Source organism: Corylus avellana, chromosome 11 (genome assembly GCF_965113065.1).
Source record: "Corylus avellana chromosome 11, dhCorAvel1.hap1.2, whole genome shotgun sequence".
In the NCBI taxonomy this organism is placed as follows: Eukaryota; Viridiplantae; Streptophyta; class Magnoliopsida; order Fagales; family Betulaceae; genus Corylus; species Corylus avellana.
Genome location: NC_142500.1, coordinates 18,142,119 through 18,166,237, shown reverse-complemented (window position 1 = coordinate 18,166,237; position 24,119 = coordinate 18,142,119). Strand labels below are relative to the sequence as shown.

The 24,119-nt window shown below is 36.5% G+C and overlaps 3 protein-coding genes and 1 pseudogene across 5 annotated transcripts; 1 reads left to right on the top strand and 3 right to left on the bottom strand.

Annotated features, from left to right (window-relative positions):
- Nucleotides 1–26: 26 nt before the first annotated feature.
- On the bottom strand, nt 27–2,243 carry LOC132166485 (uncharacterized; annotated as a pseudogene).
- Nucleotides 2,244–2,524: 281 nt separating this feature from the next.
- On the bottom strand, nt 2,525–5,703 carry LOC132166484 (Tetratricopeptide repeat (TPR)-like superfamily protein). Its single transcript, XM_059577303.2, has one exon. The coding sequence runs from the start codon at nt 5,387–5,389 to the stop codon at nt 3,335–3,337; it is 2,055 nt and encodes a 684-aa protein (XP_059433286.2). The 5' UTR covers nt 5,390–5,703; the 3' UTR covers nt 2,525–3,334.
- A 1,617-nt stretch (nt 5,704–7,320) lies between these two features.
- On the bottom strand, nt 7,321–11,958 carry SAD1 (Small nuclear ribonucleoprotein family protein). Its single transcript, XM_059576902.2, has 4 exons — nt 11,848–11,958; nt 11,611–11,734; nt 8,018–8,090; nt 7,321–7,669 (listed from the first exon to the last, which is right to left on the bottom strand). The coding sequence occupies exons 1-4, from the start codon at nt 11,882–11,884 to the stop codon at nt 7,637–7,639; spliced, it is 267 nt and encodes an 88-aa protein (XP_059432885.1). The 5' UTR covers nt 11,885–11,958; the 3' UTR covers nt 7,321–7,636.
- A 3,530-nt stretch (nt 11,959–15,488) lies between these two features.
- LOC132165463 (cellulose synthase, putative (DUF1644)) lies at nt 15,489–22,628 on the top strand. Of its 3 annotated transcripts, none has more exons than XM_088511810.1 (4): nt 15,489–15,696; nt 16,921–17,156; nt 21,004–22,201; nt 22,321–22,628. In XM_088511810.1, exon 3 carries the CDS (start codon nt 21,013–21,015, stop codon nt 22,183–22,185), a length of 1,173 nt encoding a protein of 390 aa, XP_088367936.1. In that variant the 5' UTR covers nt 15,489–15,696; nt 16,921–17,156; nt 21,004–21,012; the 3' UTR covers nt 22,186–22,201; nt 22,321–22,628. The 3 variants fall into 3 exon arrangements, with proteins under 3 accessions (XP_088367936.1, XP_088367934.1, XP_059432028.2); XM_088511808.1 differs by having other exon boundaries at nt 22,291–22,628; XM_059576045.2 differs by having other exon boundaries at nt 21,004–22,628.
- The last annotated feature ends 1,491 nt before the right edge of the window (nt 22,629–24,119 follow it).

The window sequence follows — 24,119 nt, the reverse complement described above, 5'->3', positions numbered from 1 at the left end:
TGTAGAAATAAAACTTGGGACAAGGAGAAGCCAACAATTAAACCCATTGACTACTAATAGAGAATAAGTTCAAATAAAGGAAAATATATGTAAGAAGAAAAGCTTGTAATCCTTCACTCAAGCTCTATCACTATCATCGTCCTCATCGCTGCTTATATAACCAAACACATCTTCCGCTGAAAGAGAAGGTAAATCATCTCCATTAGCCATAGATGGCCGGTATTCTCTGATAAGGTGCGTTGATATTTTGAAACTCATATCAATGTTCTCCTCCAGATCCTTCAAGAACTGTTCGTACTCGGAAATCATCTTTTCTTGCTCAGCTATACCCTTATAATCAACTTCCATGTCAAGGGCATTAAGTTTCCAGAAACGGGGCTTCCCGCACTTTTTCTCTTCATAGCTCTTCTTTATCAAAATCGTGTATGGGAGGACCAGACCCTTATGCTTCTCTACTCCACCATTCTTACTGTTAGCCTCATATAAGTCATAACCAAGAGCATAATCCCCAGCCTTCAAAAGATGGCCTAGATGCGTTCTTATTTGAAAAGTTGTATCATTTTTCCCATAATCAGATACCCGGGCCACTAGTGCATCAGTTAAAGCATGCATGCAGTCACCAACTTTAGCTTTAGAAGAATCAGTCTCCACATCTAACACTATATACTCCACTAGCTGCCTCCTAGTGAGTAGAGGCTCGAATGGAACAGTCCAATACTGGTCAGCATTCAAGGAACAAATCCTTAAGGTGACCGGGTCCAGCAAAACAAGGTTGTCGGTCACTTTAGTGCAAATCACAAGAGGGCCTAGATTTCCCAAACTAGCTGCGACTCTTGGAGGCAAACAAATCAAATCCTCACGACATATTGGGCAGATTTCAACCAAGAAAGTGTTCCTGAAACCATAGTTAATACTCTTAGGATCATGGGAAACAAGCTGTATGTCATTCCGACTCCTTACTGGAGCAACCTTATGAATGAAGTCCACAAACTTCACACCATGACTTGGGTTTGAGAAAAAGAAGTCGATCCCTTGATCCATCTGCTTAATCTTTATGGCGGTGGCAGCGGCACCTTGCTTCAGAATCACCTGCTCTAAATAAAAAAAAGTATGCCAGTGAGAAACATTCTGGCGTAGTTGCACGGCTGCAACCCACAGGTCAGGATTGGTCTGCATGCTCAAACAGGATTCGCACGTATGTTCTTGCAGAACATACTCAACCACATGCGATTGTTTAAGTATGGCTCCATTAAGAACCTCTTTCTGAAGTTTCAATCTGACTTTGATCATCCTGGAGTGGGGTTCGGTCCGAATCAACTCCGCAGACACCAATCCTACTTGATTCAAATTCTTCAGTCTCCTCAAACAGAATATCAACAGCGCCTTTGATTCCAATTGGGCTTTGACCCAAGTTCTCTGCGGCTGCAAGAACCTGTCACACTCGGGGCATTGGATTATGATCACATGCTTCTGTAGACCTTCTGTGATGTCAACTTCTGACTGCAAACACGTGACACACATATTGGCAGTGTTTGGCGCAATTGAAATACTGCAGCATTTGCAACACAAAACACTGCCAATCGTTTGCGGAACTGTAGACATTCCTGCTTCTCCAGCCATGGCTGACAATTGTAACACTAAAATTTAACAACCAAAAACAAAGTATTTAAGCTTGAGGACAAAAAGAACAAAAACAAGAAGGAAAACAAAAATCTCTGTTGATTTGCATATTAAGAGCATTCTCAATGAACTCTCTAATCTTTAGCTAAAATTCGGCTAAAAAACTCACTTTTTCTAGTCTAACTAACCGCTATGCAAAAGTACCAAATAATAAACTTTCTAAATTTTACTCTATTATATTTAAATATAATTTTTATTCTATCTTCATTCATTTTTTATTCTAAAAAGCACCCCCACAAAGTTACAAATCTATAAAGGGTGAGGGAGAGAGAAAGTGTGAAGGAAAATATAAAAAATAGAGTAAATAAAGGATTTTGTTCTCCAAATGTGCGGAGAGGTTTGACAAGCCCTAAAATGGAGAGTGGAATAGAGAACTTGGTAGAGCTTGCTTTTTGTAGAATTTAACCAAATTTTAGCTAAAAGTTAATTTTAGAGAGCTCATTGACGATGCTCTAAGAGCATTCCTAATGAATTAGCTATTCTTTAGCTGAAATTTGGTTAGAAAACTCAACTTTCCTAATGAACTAGCTATTCCTTAGCTAAAATTTGGTTAGAAAACTCAACTTTTCTAGTTTAGATAGCCACTTTTCAAAAGTACATCACAACAAGCTGATGCAGGACAAAAAAGACTTAGAAAATAAAGCTTAGAGAAACGAGGGAGAAGTTAAATATTCTTTTCTTCTTTCTTTATTGTTTATTTATTCTCATAGTAGTTGGAAGGTTTTATTCTTATGGTAATCCATTCCTCTCCCTCCTAGTAATCATTCTTCCTTTTAGTCGGAGTGAATGTTAAATTTGGAATTGTAATTCATTAATCATAGATAAGATAATATTACATACAGAGTACATAAATTACATAATTTATTTCCATAAATTACATGATAATACATCTTATGTTCAGCAGAAGCAATTTTTCATACAACAACATAATATTTACATCTCCACAAGAAAATTTGCTTAAAGGAAGCAAATGCACAAGTAAAAAAGTAAAAAACCTCTGCATGCCAAGCTTCAGACGCCTTCAAGCTCGAATTAGTTTCCAACTGCTTGAATTCAGCGTAAATGCAAAGAAATTGTACTTAACAAGGAATGGAGAAGTTATGATGGAGGTGGATCCAAAGAAATTAGTAATCTTCGATGCTAAAGAAGACTGGAAAATTATGTCATGATATTGCAATGGAGGGTCCAAAGTGAGTCCATACATGAAGATTTTGAATTTTCCAAAAAGTAGGTGGTAGGAAGAAAAACTACACGGTGTCTAATTTTACCGTATTGTGGATACCTTTAGTTATTGTCCTAGCTTCCCATGTCTGTTCACTATTGAATGAAGGCAAGAAGCTGTGAGCCGTAGCAGAGCTGCTAAACACGCTCTTAGTTATTGTGGACGAACAAGGCATCAGAAGGTTCTACGCCTCAAAGAATGTGAATTTAAAGACTAATTTTTCTTTCTAAATTATCAAATCAAGAACTTTCAACTAGCCTGCCAGCTCAATGAGAATAATGTGCAGAGTAATATGATTGAGCTTCTCTTACCCACTATCCTCTCCATGTATAGGGAATTCTCAACTCAGATTTATGTCATCTTCCTAGCGCGACCCACACACTAGAAGATTCTCCTAGAAAAAACTTCAAAAGAAACCGCAATGTTGCAAGCTTACCAGTAATCACCACAAGTGCAAAACCCATCTTTGAAATGATGGAACCTTGTAGTATCTCTAACAACGATTTCCCTTCTTTCAATTGCCGATATGTACTTGATGGCATGGTGGCAATCCCCACATATCCTCAAGTTTTTAAAGACCCGGATTGGAGTCCCTGATGGCAGTTTTATCAGCCCGAAAGCAATGGCCAATTTTTCACTGTGCCATAGCAAAAGCTGCTCCTTCTGCTCTTCCCCCACATCATGTAATGCAAATTCAAGATCTGGAAAGTAGCCCGCCAACTTCATTTTCTTTTCCAATTCTTTGAGTTTCTCATGTATAGAGGCTAAATCTGGGTGGACCCTATCCCCCGACCTGAACTGATGAACTATATTCTTCACCTCAATCCAACTATACCCAGGTGTCTTGACTACATTGTTTTCTTTCATTGATCGTCGAATTCTAGCAACATGGTCCCATCTGCTCATGGCGGCATAAACATTAGCCAGTTGAACATAAGCAGCTGCACTAGCAGAATCAAGATCAAGCAAGCTCTTTGCAGCATACTCAGCCAGCTCTAGATTCTTGTGGATCCTACAAGCACCCAAAAGTGTTCCAAAAATAGCAGAATGGGGCTTGAAAGGCATTTTCTTTATCAAATTTACAGCTTGAACTAGCCTACCTGCTCGACCTAGAAGGTCAACCATACATGTATAGTGGTCTGGCTTAGCTTCAATTCCATAATCCCTTACCATTAAATCAAAATGTCGAACCCCAAGATCTACCAATCCAGCGTGGTTGCAAGCCAGTAATACTGCAACAAAGGTGATCCAATCTGGCTTCATTCCCTCATCCCTCATCTCATTAAACAAATGGAGAGCTTTTTCTCCTGCCCCATGTTGAGCATAACCAGAAATCATTGCATTCCAAGTGACCACATCTTTTTTGGGAATCTCATTAAACAATCTACAAGCATCGACCAAACCTCCACACTTACAATACATGCTAATCAATGAAGTTGCAGCTGTCGTATCTCTGTACAGTGGAGACTTATAAACCAACTGATGAATTTGTTTACCCAACTGCAATGCTGATAGATTACTACAACCCAATAAAGCACTACTCAAGCTTGATGGGTTTGGCCTAACCCCAACTCCCACCATTTTCCTAAAAAGCTTCAAACCATCCTCTGCTCGATCATTCTCGACATAACCTGCAATCATAGCATTCCATGTCACCAAATTTTTCACGGGCATCTCTTGAAACATCTTCTCCGCCAATCCAATCTTCCCAAACTTCATATACCCAGTAATCATGGCAGTCCATGCCACCACACTCTTAACCGGAGCTACCTCAAACAACTCCATCGCACATTCTAAATTCCCACATTCCACATACCCCGAGATCATAGCACTCCACGATACACTATTCTTATTGGGCATCAACAAAAACAATTTGCACGCTTCCCCCATCTTTCCATTCTGAGCAAAACCCGATATCATCGTATTCCAAGACGCTGTATCTTTAACAGACATCTTGTCGAAGAAAGCCCGTGCAGTATCTAGATCAGAATTGTGTAAATAACAAGCTAACATTATGTTGTATGAAAATATGTCTGGTTTAGGAATCCTATCGAATAGCTCACAGGCTTCTTTCATATTCCCAGGTTTCTTCGAATAGCCGGCCAAGATTGAATTCCAAGTAACTGTAGTCTTCACCGGCATACCGTCAAACACTTTAAGAGCAGAATATAAATCACCAGCTCGAATATAGGTGGTGATAACTTTGTTTGAGGAAACCACATCAATAAGATTAGATTGAGCGGAGGGTGTGGATTTTCTTGAAAAATGGGTTGTTGCGGTTTCCTGGCTCATGTTATTGGAGGGGACCAAGTGGGTTTTCTGTGGTGAGTGAGAGGAGAAATTGGCAGGAACTGCTTCTCTGTTTGGATTGGCATGAGGGTCTTGGATAGTAAAGGTGGAGAGAGCAGAGGCTTGGTGTTTGGTTAGGGAGAGAATTTTGAGGAAGGCCAAGCGGTTTTGGTTCCTTGTAACTCTAAAACAGCGCATTTCTCATGGCCGGAGAGAATGGAAACTGTGGAATTCCAAAATAGTGCATTTCTAGAAAATACGGCTTGGAGATGAAAGGGACAAATGGGAAATCATGAAAATTTGAATTCCCAAGAGATGGAACTTGTCTCACTATTTGTCCTCAATCACCCACGAAAACCAGCGTCGATCCCCGGCCTTCTTCAACCAGAAGCGCAGGGCCGTCGTAGAACAAAATGCAGCGGCAGCTACTGTTCGAGATGCACGCGGGAGAAAGAGAGCGTTAAGGGTCGTTTGGGATTGCGGTGCTACTGTTCGAGATGCACGCGGGAGAGAGAGAGAGAGAGTATTAAGGGTCTGTTTGGATTGCATATATGAAATCGTGATTTTGGTTTAAATTTACGTTTTTTCAAATTAACAGCCCTATATTACTTATAGATATCGCAATGCTAATGCCAAATGACTTACATTTTACAATATCTTTAAAAAAAAAGCATATTATTCTTACAAAATTATAATCTCAAATAAACCCTAAAAGGAGGAACAAATATTTGCGATAACAAAAACACATGACAAACGTCAAATAATTGATATGCTGATAAGCAATTAGAGTTCATATTGTTGAGCAAACAAAAATGAAAAATTAAAATGATTGAGGGAAACAAGAATGAAGTGAATAGAAATATGAGCGTTTGAAGATTTTACCTCAATAATAGAATTGTAAAGAATTCTGACTTTCTGAGTGTCTTTGACTCTGTGAATTAGAGTGGAGGTAGTGTTTGTAAGTTATTTATTTATAATGGAAGTATAACCAACCACACGATTATCTCCTACACTCCTGATTTCATTACGACTCTATTTACAAAGCTACAACTCGGTACCTAACTTTATCTAATTCTTATTTTAAACAAGTGATAGGGAGAGTTTAAAAAACTCTTTTTCCCCTGAGTTGTCAAAAGGAAAAAGTGATTTTAAATATTTTATGTTTTTAATTGTTAATTAATGCTTTTGTTTTGAAAAAAATAATAATAATAAAGTGAAAAAAAAAAAAAAAAAAAAAGGGAAGTGTATATCGAACAAAAGTGAGCCACCCCTAACCATTTGAGGGTAATTCAGCCACCTACTATTTGGCCGAAGGGATGACCAAGCCAATCCCTTTGGAGGTAAAGTGTCACTTTTTAAATACTGGAGTTAAAAGTGTAAATGAGTGGATAATTCAGAAGGTAAAGTGTTGACACTTGACCCAATGAAATACACTTTACTCCCATGAAGTATTTTGAGTAGACACTTTACCTCCAAAGTAATTAAGCCTTAGGGGGTAAAGTGTCAATTCAAAATACTTTAAGAAGGTAAAGTGTACTTTATGGAAGTCAAGTGTCAATGTCAGATACTTTGAAGTAAAGACTATAAAGTGTCGTTTTTTAAACATTTAGGTCAAAAATACAAATGGGTGAATAATTTAGGGGGATAAAGTGAATTTTTCCATTTTTATTAAGGGTAATTTTTTATTATGAGGGACATCAACAATTATTTGATAATTTATATGGCTATATGGGCATTGTCCCAATTAAAAGTTTAAAAAAAATTATCAATTGAGTAATAATTTGAGAGAAATATGTGATTTTTTCTCAAAAAGTTTATTTTTTTTAGAAAAAATAAATAAAAAAACATAATTAGCATATGCAAGGCCATGTAATTAGAAATTTCTAATTACATGGCCTTGCATATGCTAATTATGTTTTTTTTTTTTTTCTAATTATATGCTAAAATTTATGTTGACGACTAACACGCAAAATGTTTAAAAATCATTCTGATAACATGTGCATGCAGCTTTTGGTTTCAGCAGTCCAACCGAATCCAGCATTTAAGCTTATAATTATAAGCTCCACATTTAGGTACCTATAATTATTACAACTTGTTAGGTAATTGGCCTTGATTTCGTCAGCAGTAGATAAATGTAAATTATGTTTTGAAACAAGTCATATCATATCTGTATCAATTGTAATGATCATGGCACTTACAGTAAGAAAATAAATGGGGAAAAAAAGAAAGGAAAAACTAACAAATCGGACAAACAGAAACCAGCATACTCCATGATCATTGCATAACCCACCACCAATTATCCTACAACCATGACAATAACTAAACAACAGTGGTGGAGAAAAGAGCATCTTGGTGGTCAGAATTCTCATTAAAACAGAGGAGTAATCTGACCCCAACCACAGTGAATGAAGAAAATCAAGAACCAAGTAAAGGTTAGCTGCACTCTCATTCTGGATCGGGCGAACCACCAGGGACGAGCTGCGTTCCACACAAAAGTATTAGAACAGTGATTTAGATCATTAAAACATATTTCCTCTTTTCGCAGCAAGGCTTCTATTAGCTTTAATTACAATACACAATAAGCAGCTAGCAACTAAAGGCTTGCAGAAAGCAGTTTAAAGCATAGGGTTTACAATGTAAGATGAAATGTTTGGGACTTATAAATTTTTTTGTTTGTGAGGCTCAGTCCTGGTAATTTGAATCACTGATTGAGGAAATATTTTCTGTAAACTTGGAAAAACAAAGTTTAAAGACTCAAGCATAAAGAATGGCCCATGCCTTTCAACTTATTTACGAAACGAAAGAAAATCATTCTGTCTCACTTACAATAGCAATGTTGTTTCCATTTAGTAAAATCTGATCAAGCTTTGTTATCCGTCTCCCTTCGGCAGTAATCTCACTGTGTAGACAGAGAATCAGAAAACCAGATAAATATTTCCTAGTGTTAAGATTTTTAACGATACACAAAAGTAGACAGATAGTTATTGTGAATAAGAAGCAAGCACACAGTCAGAAGGGGTGTGTGATGTGGGTTAAAGCCAATCCAATTACGTACTAAACACTTAGAAACATAAATAATTAACCGCCTTTGTTCACTAAATGAAAGCTAAATTTATGGATCTCAAACTGTGAAAGAAACTCATCACTGAAGCTAAACATATTGGGTCACCAAAGTTCATTTAAAAGCAAATATATAGAGAAAGTACAGAAAAGTAATTGCAAAGTGATGTAAAAGAAGACAATACAAATAGTCAAATCTGTACATTTTCCAAATTATTCATTATTGTTTGTTTTTCTCAGGAAGCTAGTGTCAAATTTTCCATGCCTTGTAGCCTCCAAAATTCATCATTGCAAGTCATATTTGTTTGTAGAATATGGAAATTCACAGAAGAAAAAAGCACTTTCCATTAAAAGAAACACAGGCTACTCAGAATAGCAACCATGCTAAAACAAAGGAGTAACAATCCACAAAAATTCAAAAACAAAGGCAGAAAATTCCCATTTGTCATCCAAATATCAAGCTTCCCACTGTCTCACACTTTACAAAGAATAGCCAACTAAGTTGAAAGACATGTCATGTGAAGAATGTCGCTGAACTCAGTGAGTAGGAATACAATACAGTTACCAATTTCATTTTCAGCAAGTGAACACAGTTACCTACCAAAAAAGGGAGGCAATACATTGAGGTCCAGAAAGAATTACTGTGTTCCTTATACTTTAAAATTAGACACACGTCATTCCCTAGAAAATCAAGAACAAAAAGGTTCAGGAAAACAATACAACATGCACCCTCTACCTTAGAATCTAAAGAAAACTTAAAAAAATTGTGCTTTTTTTTCCTAGATAGTATTTTTTTTTTTTTTCTGATTTTTTCAACAAGTTAAATTTAGATAAGAATGGTTTTATTTATTTATTTATTTTATTTTATTTTATAAGTAATTTAGATAAGAATGATAAAGAGGGTGCATCAATAAATGTATATAAGAGAACCCCCACGGCCCTAACAAAAAAAAGGAAGTTTGGCAATTACAAAGCTATATAGGACATGATCCCGCAAAAACTCAGAAAAGGAAGATGTGCTAAGCAGGGGCCAAAGTCATAATTGTCATTTGGAAGAAATACTTTTTTAAAAAAATAAATAATTGAAATATCATTAAAGAGCAAAATACGTAAACCTAAGAACACATAAAGTATACAAGAGAAACACCTAGTTAAAAAGAGACGAGATCAAAAAAACCAAGAACACTAAGCAAATTAGGATAGTCAAACACAGTTGTCCAAAGGTATAGAATACCGAAGAGAAAAGACTTTATCTCTACCACCGTTCTCTAACAGTCCTCAAAACATCTTTCATTTATTTGCCTCCAAAGGCACCACACAAGGCATGAAAGCACCATTTTACACACTACTGCACTCTGAGGATTGCCATATAACCCCCCTCTCCCCTAAAAAAAATGCAAACAAGTCTACTAGTCGTCTAGGCATAACTCAAGAGAGCCCAACACAACTAAAGATAGCATTACACACAGCACTAGAAACCTCGCAATTGAGAAGAAAATAATCCACAGACTCTATGCTTCTCTTACATATGCAACACAAATCAACCACAATGACATGCTGCTTCTTTAGGTTATCCATGGTGAGGATCTTTCCTATAGAGGCTGACCAAGCAAAGAAAGCCGCTCTCAATGAGACCTTTATCCTCCAAACACTCTTCCAAAGGAAGGGAGTGCCATCATGAGGAACAAGGACATTGTAGAAAGATCTAACATTGAACAACCCTTTTTTGGAGAGGGTCCAACAAAGCTTATCGTCATCTCCACATCTCAATCTAAGGGAGTACAAGAATTTAAAAAATGAAGTAAAGTCATCTACCTCCTAATCATGAGGAGCTCCAATAAAGATTACACTCTACTAATGGGAGCCACTCGAAAGCTCCAAATGATCTGGCTATAGAGGCATCCTTAGTGCGAGCAAATACTATATAAATCCGAAAATGGTTCCTTTAGGGCTTGATCCCACACCACAGGTCATGCCATAGTCTAAATCTTAGAGTCATCTCACACCTCAAATCTATGACTGGAAAACACTCTCCAACCCCTCTTGATATTCTTCCATAACCCCACCCCATACAACCGATGAACCTCATTAAAACATCACCCACCCCACGAGCTGCCATATTTAGAATCCATCACAACTCTCCACAAGCATCTCTCATGCATATAGTGCCATAGCCATTTTTCCAAAAGAGCGCGATTGAACAATAGCATGATCCGAACCCTCAACCCTCCCATAGAAAACGGAGAACAAACCTTGGACCAACTTACCAAATGAAATTTGAACTCTTCAATAGATTTGGCCTTAAAAGAGGCTTCCAACAAAAAACCAAGATATTTCAAAGGTAAAGACGAAACCCCAAAGCCCAAAATATCGACCAAACCATCCACATTATTGACATTACCCACCGGACCCAAATCTGACTTAGCTAGGTTAATTGAAAACCCAAATACAGCTTCAAAGCATAAAAATAAGGCACACAAACAGTGTAGACGGTCAGGATTAGCCCTAAAAAAATCAAGATGTTATCCACAAACAAAATTTGAGAAAAGTTAACTGCACAAGAGTTCCTAGATCCTGAGTGGATTCATAGGTTCTCATGGATATTAAGTCACACATCGGTTCTTCACTAGGTGAGACTAAGTTTTATTAGTGATTCTAGGGAGCTCCAATTGCTACTTGACTAAACTAATAGCACTGAATAGGCTAACGCTTTCCCTGGGTCATTCCAACCACCACCCTCCGAGTTGAACATGCATAATCCACCACCCCCAGCTTATTTAAAACCATTGCTTCACAACTAAGATTTAAAAAGATAAACCCCAAGACTATATGCCCAGGACAAAGAGAACATTTCACTGGCATTCTAAACACCAGCTCAAATTCTCAACCTTCTTCAAAAAAACAACCACCAAGTTTATCCCCCACTCTCTCTCTCTCCACCAGCATATTGAGCCCTATCAACTATTAGCTTCCTTAAACAGAAATTTTTGACCGCCTAAAACCCATCCCAACACTAAAAATATAAATTTGAACTCTTATTTCCTTTTACTTTCTAACTCACAATTTTACAAACAAACCCAATCCATAGACATACGCATACATGTCTAAGATCAACATACACAATCTTATTAGCATATATCAGTAAGCAAAACTAAAACCCAAACCAACATTAAAAATCCAAACTTTGAACTCCGATTTCCTTTTCTTTTCTAGCCCACAATTTTACAAAGAGAACCCAATTCACACGCGTATACCAATATACATATCTAAGACCAATATAGAAAATCACGTTAGCATAAATCAGCGAAAAAAAAAACTAAAACCCTAATAATATACATGTTCAATAATGAGGGACATACTATTCAGTGACGTCTTCGAGGACCATGTTGACGTAGACATCGAAGCCCCTAAGAGTACCAACGAGCTCCTTGTCTCCCTTCATTATCACCCATATCTTCGACCCTATGCACCTATCAATTAGCTCTGCGTATATTCCATCACAGAACCCACAAAAAAAACCCAAACGAATTTTAGTATCCCATTTCATTTTCCATATCGAGGGAGAGAGAGAGAGAGAGAGAGAGAGAGAGAGGGACCTGATGGGAGCAGCTGAGATGGATTGTTGGCGGCCATGGAGAGTTTGAAAGCGGAGACCGGTAGCAGCGATCGATTAAAGAGCCTGTCGGTGTGTGAGTGGGAAATAAGGAAGTGTATTTCAAGGTTTGTAGCAGGGCCTTCCATTTGACCAAAATATCCTTCAATTTCTTTTATTTTTTTATTTTTTTTATTTTTTTTTTAAATATATTGTAAATCTCTGGGTCAACACGCTAAATTTTTATCTCCATAAGAGTTTTTTTTTTTTTTTTTTTTTCGAAAATTTACTTCCTAGATCAATCAAAATGCCAAAAAAAATTCATACGTCAAAATTTTTTAATTGTCATTAGCTTGGTTGAAATGCACCCCCAACCCATATGGGGGTGGCCGGAAGCCACCCCTAGGTGGCTCACGAGCCACACCATGGGTGGGTGGGGGTGGCCCGCAGGCCACCCCTAAACCCTAGGGGTGGCTCGTGGCCACCCCTTGGGTGGGCATACCACCCCTGGGGTAGCTTTCGACCACCCCATAATGGTTGGGGTGCCCAGGGTGGCTTCCGGCCACCCCTTTAATTTATTTTTATTTATATTTATATTTAATTTTTAAATTAAACTAATAACAAACTATTATGTTGATGTGGTAAAATAGTGTGTTTCAACCAAGCTAATGGCAATTAAAAAATTTTAACAGTATGAATTTTCTTGGCATTTCGATTGATTTAGAGAGTAAATTTTCAAAAAAAAAAACTTAGGGAGATAAAAATTTTGGTGCGTTGACCTAGGAACTTATGATATATTTACCATTTTTTTAAGCTACAATTGTATCCATGTAGAGTGCTTTTCTAGGGAAAATATTTTTAATGTTTTTTATTATTTAGTTGATATATAATATGGAAAAAAATATATTTTTATTGTTTGGTTGGTAGCATAAATATTTTTCCCCTATACTTAGAAACCAACCAAAAATCATTCAAATTTATATTTAAAAAAGTGCAAAATACAGTCGCCAACAATTACCAACAAAAAAATTCCTATAAAAATTGAGTAATAATAAGTCTTCTTAGAGTCCTTTTATGGTCCTTCCAAATGTGATGTGGCTTTTAAAATTACCATTGAATTTGAAATGGTCATTATTAAACTTCGATCTATTGGCTATTTTAAAAATCACATCACATTTGAGAGACTATGAAGACTTATAGCATTATTCATAAATAAGAAAGAGGACTCGACTACGACAAGAGAGTTTGTTTCCTTGTTTTTTATTAAAGGGAGGAGGAAGGTGGCGATCGAGAAAGGTGAGTGTTTGCAATCGAGTAGAGGCACATCGACTTAGGGGGAGTTATTAGGAGGATGCATACATGAAGGGGGCATGGGAAACTGTGGGTAGGGATTTACATGCGGATAGTTATTAATCGCAATTAATAGTTTAGTGCTATTAATTGCTACTTGCATATGCGAATGTGATTAATATTCACATCTACATACCCTTATATATAATAATATTTATAATAGTATGTTATATATATATATATATATTTAATATATGTAGATAAACAAATTTACCTATTGCATATTGTAATTTGTAAGTTTGTATTTTCTGAATGAATTCATCATGGAGTGTTTGTATTTTCTTTGTTAGTTCTAAGTTTGAATGTGGAATCGATATATGGATTTCATTAAAAACACTAGGACTTAAAAAAAACACTCTTAACAGTTATTTATTTTTATAACTCTAATAGGTTAAAAACACTTAAAATGGGCCAGTAATTGTTTTAAAATCGTTTAAAATAGGACATAATGGATACTCAAAAAGGTTAAAATAAGCTCAAAAGACACATTACCTAACATACCGATAGCGCTTAGTAACCGCATTCAATAACTGCATGGATAGTCGTTAGTAATTATATGATGCAGATACTTCAAAACGATAACTGCATAATATAAATGCAAACAGGGCCAGCCCAACCACTAGGTGAGTTAGGCTGGCGCTTAGAGCCCCAGATTTATAAGGCCCAAAAAAAAAATTTTAAGGCCCAAAATATTTTTTAATAATGCTAAAAAGAATTTGTATAAAAGCCCTCAACATGCTTTCTTGAAGCCATCAACATGTTTTAAGAAAAATATTATTATTTGTTTATAATATCAAGGCCCTAACATAATTTCTTTAGGCTTTCATCATGCTTTAAAAAAATAATATTATTTTTTTTTATAATATGGAGGCTTTCTACACAACAGCCACGGGGCCCTCAACAATCAACATGTTTTAAAATAAATAATATTATTTGTTTATAATATCGAGGCCTACTATAAAATAAGAACGAAAATATATATATATATATATATATATATATATATATATATATATATATGAGAATCCCATAGACTTGTCTGTTATGGTTATTTTGCAATCTACAAAAATGTTGAAAGACAAAAATAAGTATGCTTAATTTAAGTATAAAGAACAAGGAGTAAGTGCAAAATGATAATTTTAGTCTCAAACAAAAAGTCACTAAGTGCAGAATATGTGTTTATTAGGTAAAGATCTCATGTCATATTAAAATAAATATTATTTAATAAATATTTAAATATTAAAAAAATAAAGCCCAATTTTAAAATTTTGTCTGAAGCCTCCAAATACATTAGCCGACACTAAATACAAATGCAGTTATTTTCACTAATTACATGCATATCTACATGCTCATACTAAATTGTGGAAGTGTGGTGGATGTACGAAAGGATAAGGGGAGTACTGGGCAATAGGCTATGGAAGGGCGTGAGGTCGGCTCGATAGGGTAGGTCACTATTCACTAAGCCATTGCCTAGAATGAAAGAAGATGAAAAATAAAAAATAAAAACTTATTGAACTAAATGTTGGTTCTGACCATCACATCATCATTATAAAAATATTTATTTAATAAAAATGTAATTTGTAACATCACTTAAATCTTTTTTATCAGAAATACTTATAGCATGTGTTGAGATTAGGTTAAAAAATAAAATTTTTAAAGTCATAAAGAATTTTTTAGAAAAATCTTTATTAAGTTTTTTTTTTTTTTTTTTTTTTTTTTTGGGTTCAAAAGTGTGTTTTGTTATATTTTAGAAAGAAAAAAAAGGTCACATAAGTATATTTTTTTATTTATCAAATAGACAAATTTTTGTTTGGCGCAACTTTTTATATACTAAAAGCTTCTTAATCAACTACAAACAGGCTCTCAATATTGTTTTCACATAAATATTGCTTCCGACCCCAACAAGTGCATGAAGTTAATGCTCTTTGTCACGTTATACCGCGTTCGCATTACAGTTATCGGTTTTAGGTAATCACATAGTTAATGCTCTTTGTCACGTTATACCGCGTTCGCATTACAGTTATCGGTTTTAGGTAATCACATATGCATCTGCATAACGCAGTTACTAACCGTTATCTGTGTGGTTATTAAACATTCAAGACTTATTTTAGTATTTTGAGCGTTGTTTGAGTTTTTATTATGTTATATTTTAAACGATTTTGAAAATATTTTGGATATGTTTGGTAGGTCCCACAGCGTCTCGATGGACGCCACGTGTAAAAAAGAAAGTCACCCAGCAGCAGGCCCAACCTCTCCACCCGACCCCCACACAGGGCGGTTGTTGTAAAAACCAACCTGTTTGATAGAGGAGAGTCCCGTCCTTTTTGACCTCAAAGTGCATTACACTTCTCCTCTTTGTCTTCTTTGGGCCTATAAATAATCAACTGCGTGTATTGCAACGCAAATCTCACATTCTCTGTATTTTTCTTTTTCTAATTTATCTCACCGAATCCCTCACGCAATCTCACCGATTCCAGAGCGAGACCAATAATTCAATTATTTCGTAAATCCTCGCCCCCTTTTACATCTCAATTAAATTTCAGTTTTTGTTTGATTGTTCTGCTTGATTCTGATCCAGTTTGATCTTTGTTGGATCGGGTGCTTTGATTCTGATTTGTTTAATTCTTTTTAAAAAAATTAAGAATTTTTGGTTGGTTAGAGTTGGGGTTGGGGTTTGGTTGAGGTTTGAAGTTGTGGGAAGGAATTGAATTTGCATATTGTTTTGGTATGATTTTGGTGTTTATCTAATTATATCAATCTGAATGGAAAAAAAGAGAATTTTTTTGGGATCTTACAAGCCTAACCTGTTTACAAGTTTCAAATTCTATGATCTGACAAGCTTATCTTGTTTACAAGTTCCTTTTTTTTTTTTTTTCTTTTAAATTTGTCCAGTTTTCTTATTGTTCATTGGTAATCAAAGTGATCAGCTTTAAGAATCGCCTTAATTTACTTTCTACTGGGTTTGAATTTTGTGTCTTTAGTGCAAACTGCAAATTGATGAATTGGTTTTAGTTGTAGGTATATGGAAATAAAGTTTAAGGTCTATTTAGAATCTCCAAACAACAATAGCAATGGCATGAAGGGTTTTTAGATAATGGCTGTTGTTCTGATCTTATATGTCTCCTTTTCCTTTGAAGATCCTTTAACCCCCAAAAAACCTCACCTGTAATGGGATGAACCCCAGACCTTAACTTTTAAAGGTGCACCACTTTTTGCAATAAATGCTGGCCTTTTTGTTATATTCAAAGAAATTGTCTCTGTTTGTTATTATTGAGTGTCGAGCTATCTTAAAATCCTCACCTTTTTGGATGGCTATGCATTGCTCTAATGCTACATTTGGTAGTCTAGTTGGCGAATGATAATGTGTGCTTAAGGGATGTGAGGTTTGAAGAGATTAAGAACAAGTTCACAATGATAATGTGAACGTTTTTGCAGTTTCTGAACTGATGTGCTGTCTAAACTGGTTTTTGTCATATCTACCTATTAAATTATCACAAGCTGCTGGAGATTAGGCTGTTGAGTTTTTAAGAACAGTCTTGAGCTGGAGTTGCATTTCCTTGATCTATTTTGCTTCTCATTAAAATGGTTCATATTTGCCTGTAGTCAATTTAAATTAGACACTGTTTTTACACTTTACAATGATGCCATCTATGGTTTGATGACTGATAAAATTTTAACATTGAGATTCTGAGTATTCAAATCACTTTTGTTTGTTGTATAACTGCAGGTTTTGGTATTGGTGACTGGTGAGAAGCAATCATTAAGCAATTATTCAACCTTTATTCCTCCAAGTTCTGATGTGCTATGCTTCATTGTTTATAACATACTCCAGAACATTGCTTAGCGCTTGGCTTGTTATTTAGTAGATAAAGTGAAGTAAAGATCTGTATTTTTCAACTGGTAAAACAAATAGAGATTCAGAAGCCTCGAGTAGGAAAATATTTAGAGGAACTACCCCTCTTGGTGAGTTTATATGTGGTTGAATGATTTGTTTTCTCCTGTAAGTTCCAGCCTCTTCTCATTCATTAATTGCTTTCACATGTCAACAAAATATTTAACTCGACATGGGTTACCTTCTTGTTTTATATCCTATTGTATATGGTTTAGTGTTAAACTACCAGGTATTTTAAAAGCTTAAGCTGATAGGAAGAGGTAAATTTAATCACTTAACTATTATTTTAATACTCCTCACGTGTGGGCTTAAATTCTCTTTTAATAGGTGAGACCCAACACGTAGAATATTTAATTTAAATGGGGGTGAATTGATGGAGTCAAGATTTGATCCTAGGACATTTGGCTCTGATACCATGTTAATATGTTTGTAGTTATAAGATTAGAGGGAGAATAGAGGGCTGCTGTATTATTTAGCTTATATTTAACCTAATACAAACATCCTAATATATAGGATTAGGAAAATATCACAATGACCAAACTACCCTTAAACCCTAATGACTTACTAATCCTAATAACTCTTCTAACACTCCCCCTCAAGTTGGATCATATAAATCATATAAATTCAGCTTCGAAGAAATAAGCAAACGAAAAACACATATAAAAACATACTCTAACACTCCCCCTTAAGCTGGAACAGCTTAGAGCACATAATACAAATACCCATAAAAATAACAAGAAAATTTGCTAAAACTTCAACGCCAGTCAAAAACTCGTTGGAAACTGCAATAGGCGGTCGAATTTCGCTAAAAAACATCAAGGCCGATAGGATCTCGCCGGAAAACAACAAGGACCGGTCGGAACCCATCGCAAAACACCAAGGCCGGTTGGATCTTGCCGCAAACACCAAGGGTAGATCGGATCTCACCGCACAACACCAAGGCCGGTTGGATCTCACCGCAAAACACCAAGGCTGGTAGAATCTTGCTGGACAACAACAACCAGTTGGAAACCACTGCAAGACACCATGGCCGGTTGGATCTCACCGCAAAACATAAAGGCCGGTCAGATCTCGACAACTAACAATGATCACATTTCATGTGATCAACCAACGAGTCTTGCCAAAACTAGCAAGATATAGGCAAAACACGCCAGAGACACCAAAACCAAGTCGAAATACTGCTGAAAAATCAAACAGGAACATTCGCCAGAGTCTAGATGGAATTTCGCCGGAGACAAATAGAACACACCGGCGACTCCAAACACAACAGCCACAAAATCAATCGACGACCACAGAGCAAATTTTCAATATATATTTATACTTTTTTTTTTTTTTGATGGCCACTACAACACACCAGCAACCTTACACCAACCACCACAGACCGTGCTGGATAGGACCACCATAGACGGCACCAAACATCACAGAAAACACCATACTAGTAGGAAACACCACAAAAACCACTGTGAAAGGACACAACAAACTTTTTTTTTTTTTCTTTTCAAACTCAACCACAGACAACATCTTTCAAGGCACTGCCCGTGTGGGCTCTAAGCCCACATGGGCGATGCTGCCACCAGAATAACACTCACCAAAACAAAACAAAAAACAATGGAAAACTAAGACTACAAAATAAAGGAACAAGGATTTAAACCCTAAGGCTTTGATATCATGTTAAATTACTAATTATTTCAAAAGTTTAAGCTGATAGGAAGAGGTAAATTTAATCACTTAACCATTACTTTAACACTACTCCTAACGTGTGAGCTCAAACTCCCTTTTAATAGGTGATGCTCAACATGTGAAATATTTAATTTAAATGGGGAGTGAATTGATGGAGTCAATATTCGATCCCAGGACCTTTGGCTCTAATACCATGTTAATAGGTTTGTAGTTATAAGATTAGTGGGAGAATAGAGGGCTGCTGTATTATTTAGCTTATATTTAACCTAATACAAAAATCCTAATATATAGGATTATGAAAATATCACAATGACCAAACTACCCTAAAATCCTAATGCTTATTAACCCTAATAACTCTTCTAATAAGTAGTGTTTATTCCTCTTACAGAATATCACTTTATTAGGCTTCTGCTCATGTATGTAGATTTTATAGTTATCTGTTCATTAGTCAGAGTTGTGTTCATCTTGATCCTCCGCGGTGAAGTTTGGTGTATGTAGATTTTATAGATTTTATAGTTATCTGTGAGTGTTTATTCCTCTTACAAAATTATCACTTTATTTGGCTTCTGCTCATGTATGTAGATTTTATAGTTATCTGTTCATTAGTCAGAGTTGTGTTCATCTTGATCCTCCACGGTGAAGTTTGGTGAGTTGATGCCTCTCAGTGGGAGATCCATCCCAATAATGGTTAGCATTTCTTATATTAGTTAGGTTTTGAATTAAAATGAGGCATTCAAAAATAGTGGATGGTAGCCTGGTAGGGCTTTTATGCATCACACTTATATGGAGGAATCACTTTGAAGTTGTTTAGCTTCAGTAAGACATACCTATTCTGGCTCTTGTGCACACCGGACCTCATTGAGGTGAATTTTCTGGTAAAATGATGGATGGAGTTATCTTGAGGTTATATATATTCAGAAAGACTGGCTTAGCCTGACTCTTGTGCACATTGCACCTCATTGTTGTGGTAAGATGCTTGTTATTTTTTGTTTTAATGTGGAGAGTCAAATGTAATTATATGAACAATAAATGTAAATTTTTTAAAAGTGGATTGAAGGAATTTGGTAGGTTATAAATAATTAGTTGAGAAGGGTTTACAGAGTGTTTTGGGATTAATATAATTGGATGCAAAGTCTTGTGGATGCCATCCAAAATGGATGAGAAATAAAGGGTGACAGTTGTTATTTAGTGGTCATGTATTCCATGTCAATATGATGATTTCTTATGGGTCCAAAAGTATTGACATGTGAACTGTGTCCTGTTAGAAGGCTGATTAGATGCTGTCGAACTTGATAAAATCTTCCTTGTTATTGTTGATTACGGTCCATGTTCAATATCATACTTTTAATGCTAAAGAGACTAGTTGATTTGTGAAAATATATCAATTTTAATCTGTTTGGCAGATAAAGTTGATTCTAAGGAAAAAGTAAGTTCGGATAGTATTTGATGATAATGAAGCTAAAGGTGCTATGTGTGACTGCTGATTATTGTAAACATATTAGATGAAAACTTCTCCACTTCGTATTTTTAGGTTTGGATAATTGTGTATTTTTCAAATTTTCACTAGTACGCAGATGCAAATGATTTTAAAAAGAAACAATTATTTTCCAGACATTAAATTTAGTTTTCTGCTTAGTTTCCTGAATTGTTGGTACACGGAACATGCTCCAATTGTTCATACATATGTTGGTTTGTGAAATATAGCACCTAGCTTACTTAAAGGGTCACGGGTGTCGTAAGATCTTTTTTTGATACTTAATGGATGTTGTAAGATCTAAAATTTGTTCATGGGGAATTTATGTACTATCCCACTAATAAGCTGCTGGTTATTGATCTAGCAGTACATTCGGACAAGTGAATTTGATACTGGAACCCTGAAACCCTTTTCAAGTGAATATAGGAATCTTTTAATTTGTTCTTTCTTGCTTTCTGAAAAACAGAGCATGCTGGTAGGTATGTAGGTGATAATTTTTTTCAATCATTTTGGCTTACTGCTCATAGCCTGCTATAGATATTTTTGTGTCTGACATGAATGTATTCCCATTTCATTTTAGACCTGTTAGAATTTCTCTTTTGAATTACTTATTAAACGAATTTCTCTGTTGATTATCGTCACTGACAAGTTTCACTCTCAACAATGTCATCATTTATTAGTATTTCTGTTTTTTTAATGTTGAAGTACGCTTGATGGTACTGGTTTTCTGATATATTAACTAGTGTTTGAGTAATTTACAACAGTGAAACAAGATGGCTGGTGTAAAACGAAGAATACATTCTGATTCAGATATGTGTGCTCTTCACAAAGAGTTGGATGAGGCTTCATGCCCTATCTGCATGGACCATCCGCATAATGCAGTTCTCCTCCTGTGCAGCTCACATGATAAGGGTTGCAGATCTTACATCTGCGACACAAGTTACAGGCATTCAAATTGCCTGGACCGCTTTAAAAAATTAAGGGCCAACACTAGGAGCAGTCCAACTTTACCCAGTTCTTTACCTGTAAACCCATACAATTCTAGTAATACTTCTGATGTGAACTTGGCTTTGAGCACCGACTTAAATGAGGCTAGGGAAAATCACAATCTAAATGAAAGAAGCACAGTAATATCTGTTGGATTGCCTGGAGAAGGAGGAGGAGATGGTAATCGGGATACAACTAGACATCTTGAAACACAAGAAGGCATTTTGGAAACAGTTGATTCTGAATCTGGTCGGGAAAGGGTTGAGATTGAAGAATTAGATGTGGAGAATTCATCGGAATCAAAATTGAGCTTGAAATGTCCATTGTGCCGAGGAGCCATTCTTGGTTGGGAGGTTGTAGAAGAGGCCAGGAAGTATCTTAACCTGAAGAAGCGAAGTTGCTCCAGGGAATCATGCTCATTCTTTGGTAATTATCAGGAATTGCGACGGCATGCCAGAAGGGTTCACCCAACAACCCGACCCTCTGACATTGACCCATCTAGAGAACGAGCCTGGAGACACCTTGAGCACCAGAGGGAGTATGGTGATATTGTCAGTGCTATTCGTTCAGCTATTCCCGGTGCTGTTGTGGTTGGGGACTATGTTATTGAAAATGGAGATAGACTAGCAGGTGAGAGGCAAAGTGGTACAGGGGAAGTTAATGGGCCATGGTGGACTACTTTGTTTTTGTTTCAGATGATTGGCTCAATGGATGGTGCAGGGGAACCTAGGGCGCGGTCGAGGGCTTGGACAAGGCATCGACGCTCAGCAGGAGCTTTATCTGAACGACGGTTTCTTTGGGGAGAGAATCTGTTGGGTCTACATAATGATGATGACGATGATGATGACGACGAAGAAGATGACTTTCGAATCTTAAGTGATATGGGTGACGATGCATCACCAGTTCCTAGAAGGCGTAGGCGTTTGACACGGTCAAGGTCCAACGGAGATCAACCATGAAGTGTCTTAATGCCTGGTAAATTTCCAGTTTATTAATATTTACTGGAATTCTTTTTCGGAATGGCTTGGCTGACCCAACTGGTGTCTTCGCCATTATTGTTCCAGTAATGCGCTGAAACTGCCTTTGAACAACAGGATCCTTCCTGCTGATCAAGAAGCAGGATTTCAGAAGCTTACAAGCTTGGTCCCCGTCATGAGTAAGCAGAAAGTTCAGTTAAAGATGGCATAAATTGGAGTGGGATTCTGGTTCAGCTCAAGTTATGTTCAGTGAGTGGAGAAGACTACCAAATTCTATTGCTAAAGGCTGACTCTAACACGAGTCACACTTGGCTTTAGATCTGTTTTTATTACAAGTGGAAGTGGAGTCAGTGCATTGTGATTGCTTATGGGAGTTTGTATGTATAATAAGTATTGTCATGGATTGATGATCTCCATTTGAACTATTTTCTACCATTGTTTGTTTGTTTTTTTTTTGTCCTTTGTCCTTTCCTAGATGTAATTTTGGGAATGTTAAGTTAAATATGATTTTATAGTGTTTGGTTTTCTGCAATTTCAATCATTTCTTCTTCTTCCCCGTCTTAAACCGTTCATGCAGGAAAGACCGCATTTTGTCTAGCCCGTTGTGCATTTCATCTTCAAATTTTCTGTGATTAGACCCTTTGAATGATACAGAAATTTGGGCACCTTAAGAGTGGGGGCCTGCAAGATCTACTTGTCTCGAGTTGGTAGGTCTCACAACTCATTGTCCGAATTTATGTGTTATTTGGACGGTCTAAATAATAGTAATGCAAAGTTGTAGAAATCGTTAAATGAAGTTCATGAAACTGTGAAATGATGTTGAAGTTGAGAATTTAGGAAAGACTCATTGGATTATTGTAATAAAGTGTTGTCGGGGCTATTACAACTTTTATTACAAAGTTCTTACAAACTGACGTGGTAGTTCATATGACATTTACGGCCTGTTTGGTTCACGGAATAGACCCCCGGAATAGAATGGCTATTCTTATGAAATAGTCATTCTTTTGTTTGGGGGTGGTGCTAAGGGCCTCGCAGTGGATCGGCGAGGCCTTCGGGGGGTGGTGCGGCCACCCCTAGGGCCATCTTGGCCACCCCCGGTCCATCCCAATTCACATCAGGGGTGGCTAGGCCACCCCGATTCTTACCGGGGGTGGCGCGGAGGGCCACGGCAAGGTCCTCTAGGGGTGGCCCCCCCATTTGATTTTTTGATTTTTTTTTAAACGTTCAACGCTTTTTAAAAAAATAAAAAATAAAAAATTGAGTTTTAAAAAAATTAGAAATCAAATGGGCTTTTTAGTCATTTTAGTTCAATTCTAATTATAAAATATGTGTTGTTACCAAACTAAAGAATTAGAATACTTATTCCATTCCAACATTTTCTATTCCTAGTAATACTTATTCATTTTTCAAATAGAATACCCATTCTAAAGGCAAGGCAAGTTGTGGAATTAGGTGCTTGTTTGGCAGTTTCTTCTGGTCAGGATACAAATATATGGAAGTCTCCCTAGATTCCTTCCATTCAGCTATTCAAGCCTTCTCCTAATCCTAATCTAGTGGATCTTCCAGATTTTGAGGTTGCTGATTTATTGATTGAAAGTGGAAGGTCTTGGAATGTGTCTCTCTTGGGTGATTTGTTTGACTCTAATTCAGCTCAACACATTCAAAACATTCATTTATCTCAAGAAGTTTTTAGTGATAGGTAGACATGGGCTGCTTCTCCGAAAGGGCTGTTTTCTGTTAGGTCAGCTCATGAATTAGCCTCTCAGGATTTGGCTTCCCGTTCTTCTCCTCTCTCTCCTGAAGATTGGTCATGTCTTTGGGGTTTGAAGTTGCAGCATAGGTTAAAACATCTTCTTTGGAAGTTGGCGTGGAATATTCTTCCTGTGCGTGCTTCTTTGGCCAGATTTGTTAACTCA